Source organism: Phoca vitulina, unplaced genomic scaffold, assembly GCF_004348235.1.
Source record: "Phoca vitulina isolate PV1807 unplaced genomic scaffold, GSC_HSeal_1.0 scaffold11, whole genome shotgun sequence".
In the NCBI taxonomy this organism is placed as follows: Eukaryota; Metazoa; Chordata; class Mammalia; order Carnivora; family Phocidae; genus Phoca; species Phoca vitulina.
This window is the reverse complement of record NW_022589714.1, coordinates 38,958,837-38,975,495: the sequence shown is the minus strand read 5'-3', so window position 1 is coordinate 38,975,495 and position 16,659 is coordinate 38,958,837. Positions and strand designations below refer to the sequence as shown.

The window sequence follows — 16,659 nt, the reverse complement described above, 5'->3', positions numbered from 1 at the left end:
CTTTTCGTCTTCTCTCCCTCAGCCCCTCTTGACCTTCCCATGGTACCCCAACCTGAGAGTCCTATTGGGCTCCTTCCTTGGCACCAGCAGCCCCTCAGGGACGCTGTGCTTCTTCCCTGGGTTCCTTCCACTGCCTTCTGCCTGCTCTTTCAGGACCCCAGCCCAGGTGTCCTTCATTCCATCCCACACATGGCCACAGCATAATCCAAAAAAACTAACTGATATGCTGGTCTCTCTCCAGAGTATGCTGAGCATTTCCTGATTTCCCAGCAATGACAGCTAGTTTATGCAATTCCTTCCCCTTCTGTGCCTCAGAGCTTTTGTAACTTAGTGACCTAACTTTTATCATGCCCTTGACCACCATACTTCAGCTACCAGACAGAACTCTTGTTTTTCGAGATAGGGTCTACATTCTATTCATGTTTTCACTCTTTCAGCTGCAGGTGCTTTACCTGGCTCCCAGAGGTACTCACAGAATTGTCCCTCCCCAAGCACTCCACATGCCTGACTCCAGCTGTGCGGTGCCACTCATTTCCATTCCCTGTGCTCAAGGGATGGAGATGGGTGTTAAGTAGGTTTCTCTGGACGCCAGCAATGATTCGAAGGATGGAAAAACAGATAATCACATCACTTTCCTTCTTTCTGTACTCAAATAGACGTGGAGGAAAATTACTAGAATATTTTTTCCAAAAATGTTTTCTAATGCAAATGCCAAGAGTGTGCACTCTCACACTCAGTTTCTATTCTCCTGACCTCAAGTCTTGACCTGAAGACAGGAGAGGTGGGGGCGAGAAAACGTAGCTCCCAGGTCTCCTGCCCTGGACCCAAGCACAGTGATGGCTCCTGACCACAGCAGGTGCCCTGAAGGCAACACCACAGGGTAGGAGGCAGGCCTCCACTTTGCCCCTAGCACTTGCTTCCTGTAAGGTGGGGAAGGGCTGAGCGTGAGAATCAGGCGGGAATCACGGGTATCACGGACTCTGCCGAGACCTGTGCTGGTCATCACCTTCCTTCCATGTGACATTTCTGCCTGAAGCATCAGTCTGTGTATTTAGCTGCTGGCCTCCCTGGGGTGGTGGCCACTGCAACACAGACATTTCCCTTGTGTTTGATCTTATATGGCGAATTGTTGGGACTCAAAACTTTTGAAAAGCTAAGAGCCCCAGTAAAATCAGTCGTCCTTAAAAATAGAAGTCAAGACTCCAGTATAACCGAGGAACTGGAACATATCTGTATCTATTCTCTGAGGTGAATATGGAAGGAGCATAGTGAGGGCAGTATAATGGGTGGGGGGCTTGAAGGGAAAACTCCAGTTAGGGGCAAACAAATACTCAGAATGTTAAACTATGATAAGGATTCAAAATCCATATGAGTGAGAAATGCAGAATCGCTTTAAAGAGATGGCTGTGCTTTCTGGCTAGCAAGCTCTGCCTGAAACCCGAGTGTTGACACACCCGAAGGGTGGCAGGCTGAGGGACGTCAGCCAGCCAGTAGAACTGGCAGTGAGGCCCCAGGTTTCTAGGGCAAGTTGGCAGTGAGTGTGGAGATGGGCACCTCACATGAGCACAACCCATGCCCCCCCTCCTCCCCAACCCATCAATGGCAGTGCCCTAGCTGGGCTCCTAGCTCCTGCACACATCCCCTCCAAGAGGAGGTGCTCACTGAGAGCCCTCTAGATCCTTGGCAGTCCTGGTGCTCCCTGTGAATGAGCCAGTTGGCATTCTGGCCCCAGACTACAGGGCAACTGCTAAATGAGTCAGCAGGACCCCACAAAGTGGGGGGCCTCTCCTAGGCCCGTCTACGGGGTTGGTTCCGATTCAGAGCCCAGGATTCCATCTTGGGCCTGCCAAATACCAGCTGTGTGACCCCAGGCAAGTCACATCCTCTGAGCCCAGATCCTTGTTCTTCAGGAGGGGTGATCTATATGTATGGACTTGCTAAGGTGATTTAGGGAGTCTGCGGGAGAGCCTGGATGCAAGAAGTGATTACCCTAGACACGTGGCACCAAGAATCAATGAAGATGAGCCGCAGCCTGGTGCGCTCCCGCTCTAAGCGGCTCGCTGCCCCTCTCCCCAGCTTCAGTCCCCAGAGCCTTCCAGAGCCAGACCTCATTTTCCCCCACACCAGCCATTTCCAGTGCCAACCGCCCCGCGGGTCCCAGACGAGCCATTGACAGCGGGGAACCGCCGAACCGGACGGGGGCTGGGCGCGGGGGGCGGAACGAGGGGGGAGCCTGCTGAGCCCCGCCCCACGGCGGCGGGGCGGGGGGGGGATGACGTCGCCGTCCCGCGTGCTGCGCGGCGGCGCGGCCGTTCACACCTGACCCCTGGCGAGTGGGAGAGCGGATTGGGCGTCTTGAGGCCGGCTCCGCTGCCCCTTAAGCCTGGGTGACCTTGAACGAGGCATTTTCCATCTCGGAGCCGCTCATCTGTAAAGCAAGGGTAGGCACACGCGCACTGCCTTTCTCTGGGCTGTGAAACTCGGACCAAGGCGGGGAACAACAACTCTTGCTTTCACCTACCACCCTGCTCCCGTCTCCCTGTAACCCTCTGCGGTGCTGACCATTGCTATGCCCATTGTACTCCAGGAAACTGAAGCTGGAATGGTTAAAGGATGGAAAAATATTTTGTAAACCGCAAAGCACCGGGTAAATACAAGTCTCTGCCTGTCTCTCTCTACCTATCAGATAAGCAGAGAGACACACAGACTCGGAGAGATGGGGAGAATTCCCAGACAGTGAAGGAGATGGAGATACAAGGCCTCTTGTGATAGTGTGGCACCATAACGCAAGCCCGGGATACCTTCCTCCCTAGCCTTCAAAACATTCCGGAGAGTTCTTTCACATACCCAAGGATCCCAAGCCTCCCAGGAGCTGGAACTCCCACGTAATCCTCTCTAGGTGAAAGCAGCGAAGTCCTTCCTGATGTCTAACCCTAGTCTCTCCTGTTTGTGAGTTCCTCAGCACTTAGCACTACCACAGCCTTACCAGTCCCTTATCTGGGCGCAGGTGGGCCGGGCAGGCACTGGGCCCAGAAATCCAGTCAGGTGGGAACTGTACTTTGGGCAGTGACTTGTGCCTGGGGCGGGTCAGGTGGCAGGCAGAGTAGTTAAGTAGGTCAGGGTTGTTTGTGGTAGAACCCACCCCTCCTGCACCTTCCCCTGCCTGTAATTTACTCTGGGCTGAACTGATTTGGAGTTAAGTTTTACCTTAGTCAAAGGGACCCAGGAACACTGAACAACACCCAAGACAAAAAGGGACACCTGGTGGGCATCATGGCCCGAGGACAACAGACAATTTAGAGCTCAGTTGACAATGACAGACAGGACTCAGTCACACACACACCCCCTTAGGTCACTGATACTATGGCCTCAGAGAGTCAAGACGCACTCATATGTGTATTAATAGAGTAGGTACCAAAGATACCCTATTTACAAGTTCAAATGGCTTAGATCATAACTCTGGTCTTTTCACTACCCTCCCCTGAGAAATGGTGTTCTTGCCCATGCCTTCAGCCATCAGTCTCTGTCTCCTGGACATTCTTTGGTGCCCCGTAACATGCCTAAAACGGATTCTTGACCCCCTCCAATGCAGAGCGGTCCTCCTCCCCAGGCTTCAGCCCTCATATTCAATCATTCTACCACAGAAAAGGTGAACACTGAGCCTCTTCCCTACCCCTGTGTGATCTCCCCACTTTCGGCTTCTGCCTTCTCCAAGCTATGTCCTGTGGAGTCTCCAAGTGTTTTTTTGTCTGTTTTGAGCAACACAATTAACTGGCTTGACTTAATAGATTTAATATATTTAGACTTTTATCCAATAACTAAATAATACATATTTTTCTCAAGCATGCATGGAACCTTTACACATATTAACCACGTCCTAGATTACAAAAGAAGTCTCAAATACAAAAGAGCCAGTATTATACACACTGCATTGTATGTCTATAACATAATTAAGAGATAATATAAAAATAATTGGAAATGTTGAACACTTTTTTTTTTTAAGATTTTATTTATTTGACAGACAGACATAGCGAGAGAGGGAACACAAGCAGGGGGAGTGGGAGAGGGAGAAGCAGGCTTCCTGCTGAGCAGGGAGCCCGATGCAGGGCTCGATCCCAGGACCCTGGGATCATGACCTGAGCCGAAGGCAGGCGCTTAACGACTGAGCCACCCAGGCGCCCCTTGAACACTTTTTTAAAAAAGATTTTCTTTATTTGAGAGAGAGAGAGAGCCCGCGCTCGAGAGAGAGCACAAGTGGGGTGAGGGGCAGAGGGAGAAGCAGACTCCCCACTGAGCAGGGAGCCTGATACAGTGCTCAATCCCTAGACTCCGGGATCATGACCTGAGCCACAGGCAGACACTTAAACAACTGAGCCACCCAGGTGCCCCTTTTGAACACTTTTAAACTGATCAACGAAGATGTCATAAGAAGAATCAGAAAACCCTTAAAACTAAATTATAATAAAAATACTATAGGGGCACCTGGATGGCTCAGTTGGCTAAGCGTCTGCCTTTGACTGAGGTTGTGATCCTGGGACCCTGGGATAGAGTCCCACATCACGTTGGGCTCCCTGCTCAGTGGGGAGCCTGCCTGCTTCTCCCTCTCCCTCTGCCTGCTGCTCCCCCTGCTTGTGCTCTTTTTCAAATAAATAAATAAAATCTTTCCAAAAAATATTATATATTAAAACATGGGGATATAGCTAAAATAGTACTTGAAGAGAAATTTGTAGCCTTAAATCATAATGTCAGAAAAGGGGAAAGGCTGAAATTTAATGTGCTAGGTTTTAAAGCTAAGAAAATAGAAAAAGAACAGCAGAACTGGGGCACCTGGGTGGCTCAGTCATTAAGCATCTGCCTTCGGCTCAGGTCATGATCCCAGGGTCCTGGGATCCAGCCCCGCTTCAGGCTCCCTGCTCAATGGGAAGCCTGCTTCTCCCTCTCCCACGCCCCCTGCTTGTGTTCCCTCTCTCGCTGTCAAAGAAATAAAATCTTAAAAAAAAAAAAGAACAACAGAATTGACCCAAAGTAGAAATAATAAAAATTTTAGCAGAAATTTAAATACATGAACATCGATATAAATAAAATAGACAAATCTCTAGTGAAACTTTTCATGAAAAAAGGAATAAGACATGAAAAATAATTTTAGGGATGAAAAAGAAGATATACTTTAGATGGAATAGAGATTGAAAAGAGTCAAAGAGAAGACTATGCCATAATAAAGCTTTCAAGAAACGCCCAGAAAAATTATTAAACAAAATTGACAAGGAGAGGTAGAAAACCTGAATAGTCCTATATCATTAAAAAAAAAAAAAAAAAAAGAGGGGCACCTGGCTGGCTCAGTGGTGGAGCATGCAACTCTTGATCTTGGGGTTGTGAGTTCAAGCCCCATATCAGTGTAGAGATTACTTAAAAATAAAATCTTAAAAAAAATAATAATTTATTATTATTTATTTATTTGACAGAGAGAGACACAGCGAGAGAGGGAACGCAAGCAGGGGGAGTGGGGGAGGAAGAAGCAGGGGGAGTGGGGGAGGGAGAAGCAGGCCTCCCGCTGAGCAGGGAGCTCCATGTGGGCCTCGATCCCAGGACCCTGGGACAATGATGGGAGCCAAAGGCAGACGCTTAACGACTGAGCCACCCAGGCACCCCTCTCTCTCTCAAATAAATAAATAAAATCTTTTACAAATTAATTAATTAATAGATGGATTCTGCTTAATATTACTAAGTCTGTTAATTAAGCATATAAAGGAATTTTTAAAAACAATAGTCTCGCCGTAGATGCAGAAAAGTAATTTTGATACTCGTTCAGATTAAAATTTATAACAAGTTAGGGATAAAAAGAGGAAATATTGTGCTCAATGATGAAATATTAAAAGCATTCCTTTTCTGATCAGAAATGAGATAGGGATTCCCCAGAATCACTGTTTCCACTCATCATTGTCTTGCAGGTCCTAGCTGGTGCAGTGTACCAAGAAATAAGAGATACAAGGATTAGAAAGTGAGAAACCAGACTGTCATTGTTCTCAGATGATAGGTAGGGTTGTACTTAAAAAAAATAAAAAACAGGGGCGCCTGAGTGGCTCAGTCGTTAAGCGTCTGCCTTTCGGCTCAGGTCATGATCCCAGAGTCCTGGGATCGAGCCCCAGATCGGGCTCCCTGCTCCGCGGGAAGCCTGCTTCTCCCTCCACCACTCCCCCTGCTTGTGTTCCCTCTCTCACTGTGTCTCTCTCTGTCAAATAAATAAATGAAATCTTTAAAAAAATAAAAATAAAAAACAAATTAAGAATTAATAAGGTAGTTTACCAAGCTGTGGGACCAATAAACAAAAGTCGAAGCTTTCCAAACTCTTCGGGAAACCTAAAATGAAGGAAAATTGCCATTGCCATTGCATCAAAAACAAAAACAAGAAACACAGTACTAACAATGAAGGGAGTGAAAGTTGTGAAAGAAACTTCTCATGTCCCAACCGCATGTGGAAACTCAGGCAGAGCGGGAGCCCAGGCTGCCAGGCAGACTGGCTCAACTGTCCAACATCTCTGAACATTAAGTCCATTGGCCTGTGAGGATGTCATTGCAGGGTATCCCCCATGGAGTTCAGCGATAATAAGCCTCATGGAACCGGGTAGAACCAGAACAGACAGGACCCATTCTGGCAGCCGCTGAGCTTGGGAAAGGTGCCTGTTCCAGGAGTTAAGGATCCAGAGCTACTCCCCGTGCTTATACAATCCCTGAGGTCCTGCTGCTGTGGGTTGCCTTATTCATCCATTGCCTCTTATCTTGGCAGCTTCCCTGAGCCCCTTGAAAGCCCAGTGGTGCACCCTCATTAGGAGAATTCCCAGTCGGAGCAGCAGCTGAGTCTCTGCTCCAAGACCTCACTCTGCTTTAGCTAGATCAGGGGTCTGTAAGTCTTCTCTGTAAAAGGTAAGAGACCACATATTTTAGACTCTGCAAGCTACCTGGTCTCTGCTGTACTATCAACTCTGCCATTGCAGCATAAAATTAGCCAAAAACAACATGTAAACAAATGAGAAGGGCTATGTTCCAGTAAAGCTCTATGAGCACAAATTCAAATTTCATGTACTTTCCACATGGCAAAATATTATCTTTCCCTTGACTTTTTTCAACAATTTAAAAAATGTAAAAAACATTCTTCCCCATAAGCCATGTAAAAACAAGCAACAGGCCCACCAGCTGCAGGCCACAGTTGGTCAGTTCTTGCTTCATCTGGCTACCCTCCAACAACAGAAGGTTGGGCTGGGTCTTTGAGGCCTGGTCAGGAACAAAGGGTATCTTGGGAACAGTGAGCATTTCAAGTGCTGCCGGAAATAGTTTTCTGGAGATCTAGGGGGTTTAAGCTGTTTTTAATAGCCTTCAGTGGCTTCCCTCACTCTGAGTTAAGGTCAGGACGTCTTAGCATGGCATTTGTGGCCCTCTGTGACCCGAACCCTGCCTGCAGGGTCACTTTCAGCGCTTCTGCCTCCCTCAGGGGCCCCTAGGCTGTGGTCCTTCTGTCAGGGCTGTGCCTCTCCATGTTTTTCCCTCTTCTGGGAATAGACCTGTGCCGTGGGCTGGCTAGCCTTAGCCCTAAGCCTGCCCCATTGCTCAGGCTGAGCTGGGAGTCTCTGATAGTTCTCCCACGTGCTATGATTCACACTTGTCCTGCAGCAGCCCCTTGTGGGCTGAAACCTCCATCTTGTTTATGCATTTTTGCATCCCCAAGCACTCACTGTGGGGGCTTAAGTGAGTGTCAGTGAGTGGGAGAAGGCTTCCAGAAGAGAAGGCAGAATTTCTGTGCTAGTGCAAGATTTGAGATCTTCCCATTAGAAGACCCCTGAAAGGTCTCTGGTCCTAATACTGATCAACAGGAGTGATGTCTGGGATGCCTGGGTGGTTCAGTCAGTTAAGTGTCTGCCTTCAGCTCAGGTCATGATCCCGGGGGCCTGGGACATGGCAAGTCCCACATTGGGCTCCCTGCTCGGCGGGGGGCCTGCTTCTCCCCCTGCTCATGTTCTCTCTCTCTGTCTGTGTCTCGAATGAATAAATAAAAAAATCTAATAAATAAATAAAGGAGTGATTTCTGCTCTGCCCTGGACTTGGGTCCTGGGAGGGGAGAGACAGCATCTCCACTCCATTTCTGGAGCAAGGAGCAAGGGTTGGTGCACCAAAGGCTTTGAGCTGACTGATCTCACTGAAGCCTTGCTTTCCTGCCCGGTTCCTAGAATGGGGAGACTCACTTTCACCACTTAACAGGACCATGAAATGGTGTCAGTGGTCTTTGTGAACTAGGGAGATTTTTAATTTGCTAGACCCCTTCTGCCCAGAGGGAGAGAGGGTATGTTGAGGGATGACACACTTCCTTTGAGATTTTGATCAGGAACAGAGAATCCTGGGAGATTCCTGGTAAACAGCACCCTTCCCAAGCCCATTAACTTCCAGTCAAAGGTTTTTCACACACCGTAAGAAAGGGGAATAGAAGAGTAAGGAGAAATAAAATTGGGGTGGTGGCAGCCGGATGATGAGGTCTGGAGTGTGGGGCAAAGATAAAGAAAGGGAGGGTCCTTTGTTTTCTGGAATTTAACATATGGATAAAGAAAATACAAAGGAAGGAAGACCGGGCACCAGGGCTGTTGAAGGAAGGAGTAGGGGTGGCGGTGGGGGAACCCCTCCCCAGCATTCCAGTGGAGGACACTGTGGGCCAGGAAGGCAGCTGATGGACATCTCCAAGGTCACAGAGCAGGAAGTGGCCATTCTCTTCCGGAGGAGCTGTGGGTCCGACAGGATTCCTAAATGAGGCCTTGGATAGACAAGGGTTAGGGTTAGGGTTAGCACGCAAAAGGGGCAGAGCCAAGCGAAGTATGGCGTCCCACAGCCCTTTGGGCAGGCTAACGGTTTGGGGGCTTGGGACCTCCGGCGCCACAGCTGAAGAGGAACAAATTCTGGCAGCCTGCAGCAGGCTACCCTCTGGCCAGCGTCTTCAAGCGACCTCCAAGAGTCCCTGCTACTCTGCAGGGGTCCCAGGAGACCCTCTCCTCCTCCGGTCTGGCAGCTGCAGGAACGAAAAGGGCGGAAAAAATGAAACCAGACTGAGAAATGGCTCGATGTGCTCACGCAGGGGAGACGCATGTCTCAGTGATCTACACACGTGGGCGACTGCAGGAGTTGGGGAGGGTACCCCCCTCCCCCGCGGTGGCGAACGCGTCCCCAGTCTCTGCTCTCTGAAGGCGGCGCCGGCACAACCGCTCCTACAGCCCTGTGCCGTGTGGTTGATAAGGGGAGAGGTGGGGGGGGGGTCAGTCAGTCATTCCCTTTATGCTCCATCCCACTCCCGAGGGAGTTCCAAGCTAGCTGGCTCTGGCAGGTGGAAAACAGGGTCCCGCCCGCGGCTTCCTAGGATAAATAGGACTGGGACAGCCCACCTCCTTCACCCTGGGGACCCCGGCAGAGACGGATGGGTAACACAGCAGCTGCAGAGACGGCTCAGGCCGCAGGAGGCGGGGCGGGGCCTGGAGGAAAGGGGCGGAGCAGGGGCGGGGCCGCCAAGGCGGGTCTGGAAACTGCTGGAAGTAATCGCAGTACCGCCGTCGTCGCTCCTTCCGCTGGGCGCAGGCAAAGAATCCCCCTGCCAGCCCAGGCTGGCGCCCTTCCCCCCTAGCCGGAGCCACGCCCCGCTGCAAAGCCCTAGCTCTTCCCCCTGCCCCAGGGAGGGCCGAGATCCGGGGGCTGCCTGAAGTTAGACCTCGAATTCCGCACGGTCCCTAAAAAATACCCCTTCCCCTTATTGGGCTATAGGAGTGTGTAGGACAGATTGTAGCAAAGAAGTCGAACCTGGGAGCCGAGGTCGGAGCGGTTGGCCGCTTCTATCCCCGCCCTCCGCCTTTTTAGATGTTCCTCCAAGGCACGACTCTTGGGTCTGCAGGCGCTTGCCTCACAGGTTTATAGGAAGGTCAGTGGCATCCGCGCCCCTAGATCCCCCGTTTCTGTCATATGAGTATTCTCAATCTTTAGTTCTTGGAGAGGGCTCATGCTTTGAAGTGCGGAGACGGGGCCACGAAAAGGAATACTTGCGTGTGCTCTTAAGGCGGAGACTGAGACCTGGTGCTCCCGCCCTTCCCCGCCCCCTCCCCTATTTTGGACCATGACGTCAAGGTGGGCGGGCAGCGGCAGGTGCAGGGCTGACAGGCATCTTCCTTTAAGGCGGAGGGATTCGGGGGCGGGCAGCTAGTCTGTGCTTCGCCGTATATAGACCGACTGGGAGCGCACAGCCGCTCTCTTGAGTCACCCCCGCGCAGCCTTGTTGCGGAGACGTAGCCGGACGCAGTCCCTACCCACCGTGGTCTGTAGTGCTTGCAGCTCTTCTTTAAGGTAAGGTCGGAGCTCCCTTCAGATTTTTCTGTCTGGAATGCTCTTTTGAGTTGCTTTCGTTCCTCGTTTCCTTCCCAAAGGCTAGATTTTGTTGTGTTGGAGCGGCCCCTGGGATAGGACGACTCCAAATTTCGTTTGGGGGTGGGCGGGAGGGGTTTTGCGAGTTAGGCTTGTTTTTTCATCGGTGTCTGGGTGGCGGGGCTTTTCCCGGGCGGCGGCTAACCGTGGGGGAGGTGGGCCGCGGAGTGGGTTTGGGGTAGTGGGCAGCTGCACGTGGTGTCCGCGCCGGCCCGGGACGCTGCCATGTTTGCCCCTCCACTTCCGGACGCGGCTACGGGGCGCCGGAGAGTCCCCAAGGGTGGTGGGTGTGCGCGCTGGACGTGACTCAGCACAGCCTGGTGTTGGCTTGGCTTTGCCATCTGCCCTGTGGGAAGCGTTTTTCAAGTGTTCTCGGTTTTTTTCTGTGAGGTTCTAAGGCGAGGAACGTTTACGGCCGGCTCTGGCCCACGGTGCTTCTTTCCTCCTTCTAGATCTTTCTTGCAGTCGCGGGTCGGGGGGGAGGGAAAAGGAGGGGGCAGGCTCTGGAAGATTCGTGGGCCCTCTTCTCCTCCGCCCCTCCCAAAGAGCTGAGATTGTTCTGGAAGCTTCTGGAGCTCGGCGCCCCGCCCTGGTGCCCGGATGCTGGGGCGAAGGGAGGCTGCGCGGTGGCGCCCCCTCCTCGCGTGGCCCTGGCCGACGCATGTCCGGCAGTGACGAGGGTCTGCCCAGCGGATTACGGCCACCATCTTAAGTTGTGTTTGGTTTGGTACTATATTGTAGTCGTGTATGTTGAGGGGGGTCACGATGGAGCTTTTGCTTTATCGGTTCTTTGTCTTAGTACCTTCTTGGGCGGGTATCCACCGGTCTCAGAGGTAACCTTCTCCTACGTCCCGAGGCAGCAATCCCACATGTGCTTGGTGTGGGAGATAACCCAGTGGGAGAGACAATTCCAAATAATTTCTCTTTAAACATGACACCGGTCTCCTTGGGCTATTTTTCCTACCAAAAGAGGTAATAGAACTGTGGTCAGTGGTTTTCTCCTTCAAATGCCTGGAACCCTTTTCGTGTTGGAGCCAGGATCTGCATTTGCAACAAGCTACCCAGTGATGCTGAGGCTGTTGGGTCCCATGGACCACTTAGAGTAGTTAGGCTCCAAGATACCTTTCCAAAACATTTGACATTGCATATTGTGTTAAAGAAGCTTTTTAAGTTTTCTTTCCAAGTTGGGTTCCTACTAAGGGTACAGGCTGAAATATTTGAAAAAGAGGTTTTACAGTTTTTCAGGAATACGTTTAGTACACAGCTTAAAGCAGTTTGAACTAAATCTCTTTGAGTCTTCATTGAGACGGGGTGAACCAGTGTTAAATATGGGGCCATGGTGTTCTTTTGTAAGTCTTGACTGTTCTTATTTTAGATGCCTGAGGAAGTGCACCATGGAGAGGAGGAGGTGGAGACTTTTGCCTTTCAGGCAGAAATTGCCCAACTCATGTCCCTCATCATCAATACCTTCTATTCTAACAAGGAAATTTTCCTTCGGGAGTTAATCAGTAATGCATCTGATGTGAGTGCTTTGGGCACCTTCATTTGTGGTATTTGTTTTCAGCACTCAGAAGGAGAAGGGTGGTTTGGCATTTTGTGGGGCTGCTGTTGGAGGGGATAAAACTGCTGCTGTTCTTAAAAAAGTTCGTTTTATTCTATGGGGATAGATGGGATATTGTAACTGTAATTATGCGGTTCTTAAATCTCCAGTTGGGGTGGTAATCAGAACTTGAGGCTACTTGGAAGTGAAAAACAAAGTTTTCTTTTGGATGAAGAGATGAGCTTTAGGAAGCACAAAGGTAAAATCGAAATCTGTATTTTTAGGCCTTGGACAAGATTCGCTATGAGAGCCTGACAGACCCTTCCAAGTTGGACAGCGGTAAAGAGCTGAAAATTGACATCATCCCCAACCCCCAGGAACGCACCCTGACTCTAGTGGACACAGGCATTGGCATGACCAAAGCCGATCTCATAAATAATTTGGGAACCATTGCCAAGTCCGGAACTAAAGCATTCATGGAGGCTCTTCAGGTATGTGGTATTTTAGCTAGACATGCACCATTCATTTTTGTGGATATTCTTTGGTTTGCTGTGGTGTTTTTTTAAACTTGTGTTTGACTTTAAAACTTTCTGGCAGGCTGGTGCAGACATCTCCATGATTGGACAGTTTGGCGTTGGCTTTTATTCTGCCTACCTGGTGGCAGAGAAGGTGGTGGTTATCACAAAGCACAATGATGATGAGCAGTATGCCTGGGAGTCCTCTGCTGGGGGCTCCTTCACTGTACGTGCAGACCATGGTAAGTTGACTTTCTTGTTAGGTTGTCTGGGTTAGAATTCTGGGGAAATTTGTAATAGAGATCTTAAGCATGTTCTTTATCAAGTAATTATTTTTCATTACAGTTCTGTGTTTAGTTTTGTGTCCTTATGCTGTATTGTGATTGACTTTTCCTAGGTGAGCCCATTGGCCGGGGTACTAAAGTGATTCTCCATCTTAAAGAAGACCAGACAGAATATTTAGAGGAGAGACGTGTCAAAGAAGTGGTGAAGAAGCATTCGCAGTTCATAGGTTATCCCATCACCCTTTACGTGAGTGTGCACTGGTAATCCTGACATGTATGATGTCTGCTGCTCAGGAGAACGGGATGGTCCCCAGTTTTTTGGTGTTACGTATTCTGAAACTATTGTTTTTTTGTGTTCTCAGTTGGAGAAGGAACGAGAGAAAGAAATCAGTGATGATGAGGCAGAGGAGGAGAAAGGGGAGAAAGAAGAAGAAGAGAAAGATGATGAGGAGAAGCCCAAGATTGAAGATGTGGGCTCAGATGAGGAGGATGATAGTGGGAAGGACAAGAAAAAGAAAACAAAGAAGATTAAGGAGAAATACATAGACCAGGAAGAACTGAACAAGACCAAGCCCATTTGGACCAGAAACCCTGATGACATTACCCAGGAGGAGTATGGAGAGTTTTACAAGAGTCTTACTAATGATTGGGAAGACCACTTGGCAGTCAAGGTGAGAAGCCTTGCTTGTTGACTCAACAGGAAAAGCAGGCAGAAGGGTGGTGGTGGTAGTAGATAAGTGGAACTTGCCCACCTGGCTAGTAGGTGGGAACTGAATGCCACGGAGCCACATCCATTCACTTTCTGATGACCCTTCCAGGGTGAAGAAAGGACATCCTTCCCAGTGACCTCACTTTGTTTCCATGGCAGGTTCTGAATGGGACTGTTTTCTCATTGATCTAAGGGTTATACATAGGTGTCCCATTGTAGCTTAATTCAGGGTATAAGAGCTTAATTTGCTCAACAGCTGTCCTATGGCATCTCTTCTGTCCTTGGGGAAGATCTTGTCCTAAGCAATTCAATGAAATGATGTTGAGAGTAAACACTTCTATCTCGAAATACACTACTGGTTTACCTTGGATTTCTTTCAGCATTTCTCTGTAGAAGGTCAGCTGGAATTCAGGGCATTGCTGTTTATCCCCCGTCGGGCTCCTTTTGACCTCTTCGAGAACAAGAAGAAAAAGAACAACATCAAACTGTATGTTCGCCGTGTGTTCATCATGGACAGCTGTGATGAACTGATACCAGAGTATCTCAGTGAGTGTTGTCTTGGTCTCATGTAGTTAGTTGGGTACAGTCTCCTGTGAAGCCCACTCAGCATTCTCACAGTGAGGTCTTGTTTTGAAAAAAGTCTTCATTGTAGATAACATGGCAAGCGAAGGTTCCGTGAGAAAATGGGTCCTGTTGAATTTAGATAACCTTACTTTATTATTATTATTATTATTATTATTTTTTAATTATTTATTTATTTTTTATTTTTTTAAAGATTTTATTTATTTATTTGAGACAGAGAGAATGGGAGAGAGAGAGCACATGAGGGGGGGAGGGTCAGAGGGAGAAGCAGGCTCCCTGCCGAGCAGGGAGCCCGATGCGGGACTCGATCCAGGGACTCCAGGATCATGACCTGAGCCGAAGGCAGTCGCTTAACCAACTGAGCCACCCAGGCGCCCCTATTTTTTAATTTTTTAAAAGATTTTGTCAGAGTGTGAACACAAGCAAGGGAAGCGGCAGGCAGAGGGAGAGATGTGGGACTCAGTCCCGGGAATCCCGATCATGATCTGAGCCGAAGGCAGACACTTAGCAGCTGAGCCACCCAGGCATCCCTGCCCTGTCTGTGTTTACCTCTGCTTTCTGCCTGGTTGATTGCAGACTTCATCCGTGGTGTGGTTGACTCCGAGGACCTGCCCTTGAATATCTCCCGAGAAATGCTCCAGCAGAGCAAAATCTTGAAGGTCATTCGCAAAAATATTGTGAAGAAGTGCCTTGAGCTCTTCTCTGAACTGGCAGAAGACAAGGAGAACTATAAGAAATTCTATGAGGCGTTCTCTAAAAACCTAAAGGTATAGACGCAAAAAACAGTTATTTAATAATTATGGCGGAGGGTTATTTTTCATTTACATAGAGGGTAGCAGATTATTTACAAGTAAAATTGTTTTCTTTCCACCCCTGAAGCTTGGAATCCATGAGGACTCTACTAACCGGCGCCGCCTTTCTGAGCTACTGCGTTACCACACTTCCCAGTCTGGGGATGAGATGACTTCTCTTTCAGAATATGTGTCCCGCATGAAGGAGACCCAGAAGTCCATCTATTACATCACTGGTGCGTTGGACCCTGGGTCTGATCAAAGCCTCTCATGGGGTGTGAGGAGGGAAGGGAGGGCGTTTGGGAATCCCTGGGAACTGGCAGGAGGGGGGGGGCATTCTGACCCCTGAGTCACACTCAGTAACCCTACAGGTGAGAGCAAAGAGCAGGTTGCCAACTCCGCTTTTGTGGAGCGAGTGCGGAAGCGGGGCTTCGAGGTAGTGTATATGACGGAGCCTATCGACGAGTACTGCGTGCAGCAGCTCAAGGAGTTTGACGGGAAGAGTCTGGTCTCAGTTACCAAGGAGGGCCTGGAGCTGCCTGAGGATGAAGAGGAGAAGAAGAAAATGGAGGAGAGCAAGGCCAAGTTCGAGAACCTCTGCAAACTCATGAAAGAAATCTTGGATAAGAAGGTTGAGAAGGTAAACAATTCTGGGACTAGGATGTATTTTGTAAACAAGTGCTTTGAGGCCTGCTTCCTTCAGAATCTTGAGGTGCTACACAGTGAGTAGTTTTAAGGAGCCTAATTGGTTCAGAGCTTCCTTGCCTTGTCTTTACCAGACAGTTTAAGGTTGGTATTTCTGTAATGGTGGACAAAGATTTCTGCTCTTTTTCTTCAGAGAAGAGAACTTAACATACGGTCATTTTAGCCTGGAAATGGTAATCTGATTTACCATCAACGGAAAGTTTTTGTGACTGTCCACAGGTGACAATCTCCAACAGGCTAGTGTCTTCACCCTGCTGCATTGTGACTAGCACCTATGGCTGGACGGCCAACATGGAGCGGATCATGAAAGCCCAGGCCCTTCGGGACAACTCTACGATGGGCTATATGATGGCCAAGAAGCACCTGGAGATCAACCCTGACCACCCCATCGTGGAAACGCTGCGGCAGAAGGCCGAGGCGGACAAGAACGACAAGGCAGTCAAGGACCTGGTGGTGCTGCTGTTTGAAACAGCTCTGCTCTCTTCCGGCTTCTCACTCGAGGATCCCCAGACTCACTCCAACCGCATCTACCGCATGATCAAGCTAGGCCTGGGTGAGTACCTTTGTTACCAGGGCCAGGCAAGGAACCGGGGAGCTGGTCTCACAGGGACAAATTGGACTTCGTGGTATTTGGATCAAAGTTGACATGCCATTTTTTCTACTTCTAGGCATTGATGAAGATGAAGTGACTGCAGAGGAACCCAGTGCTGCTGTTCCTGATGAGATCCCCCCCCCTCGAGGGTGATGAGGATGCCTCTCGCATGGAAGAAGTAGATTAGTTCTACCTGCAGACCTTGTGCCCTCTGTATAGTGTCCCCATGGCTCCCCAGCAGCCCTGAGTGGCCCCGGTTCACCTGGTTCCCTCTGCTGATGTCTAGTGGTTTTTTTCTTTTTTTGTCCTGTCTTTGAGGCAGGAAAGAAGGCCCTCAAGCCCTATCCCTTCCGATATTTGACGGGGTTTGGATGTGTATTGTGGGGTTTTTTTTGTTTATTTTGTTCTGAGATTAAAGTATGCAAAATAAAGAAGATACAGTTTTATACAGTTATGCTCTCCCTTGTAAAGTGGATCTCATGCTGCCTTTGGAGTTTCCTT

General features: G+C 49.3%; 1 protein-coding gene across 1 annotated transcript; it reads left to right on the top strand.

The window, feature by feature from the left end:
* Positions 1–10,264: 10,264 nt before the first annotated feature.
* On the top strand, positions 10,265–16,608 carry HSP90AB1 (heat shock protein 90 alpha family class B member 1). The gene is made up of 12 exons (XM_032409737.1): positions 10,265–10,362; positions 11,816–11,962; positions 12,265–12,471; positions 12,578–12,737; positions 12,893–13,026; positions 13,142–13,450; positions 13,869–14,034; positions 14,647–14,837; positions 14,950–15,097; positions 15,233–15,501; positions 15,786–16,119; positions 16,235–16,608. Exons 2-12 carry the CDS (start codon positions 11,816–11,818, stop codon positions 16,309–16,311), a joined length of 2,142 nt encoding a protein of 713 aa, XP_032265628.1. The 5' UTR covers positions 10,265–10,362; the 3' UTR covers positions 16,312–16,608.
* Positions 16,609–16,659: the final 51 nt, after the last annotated feature.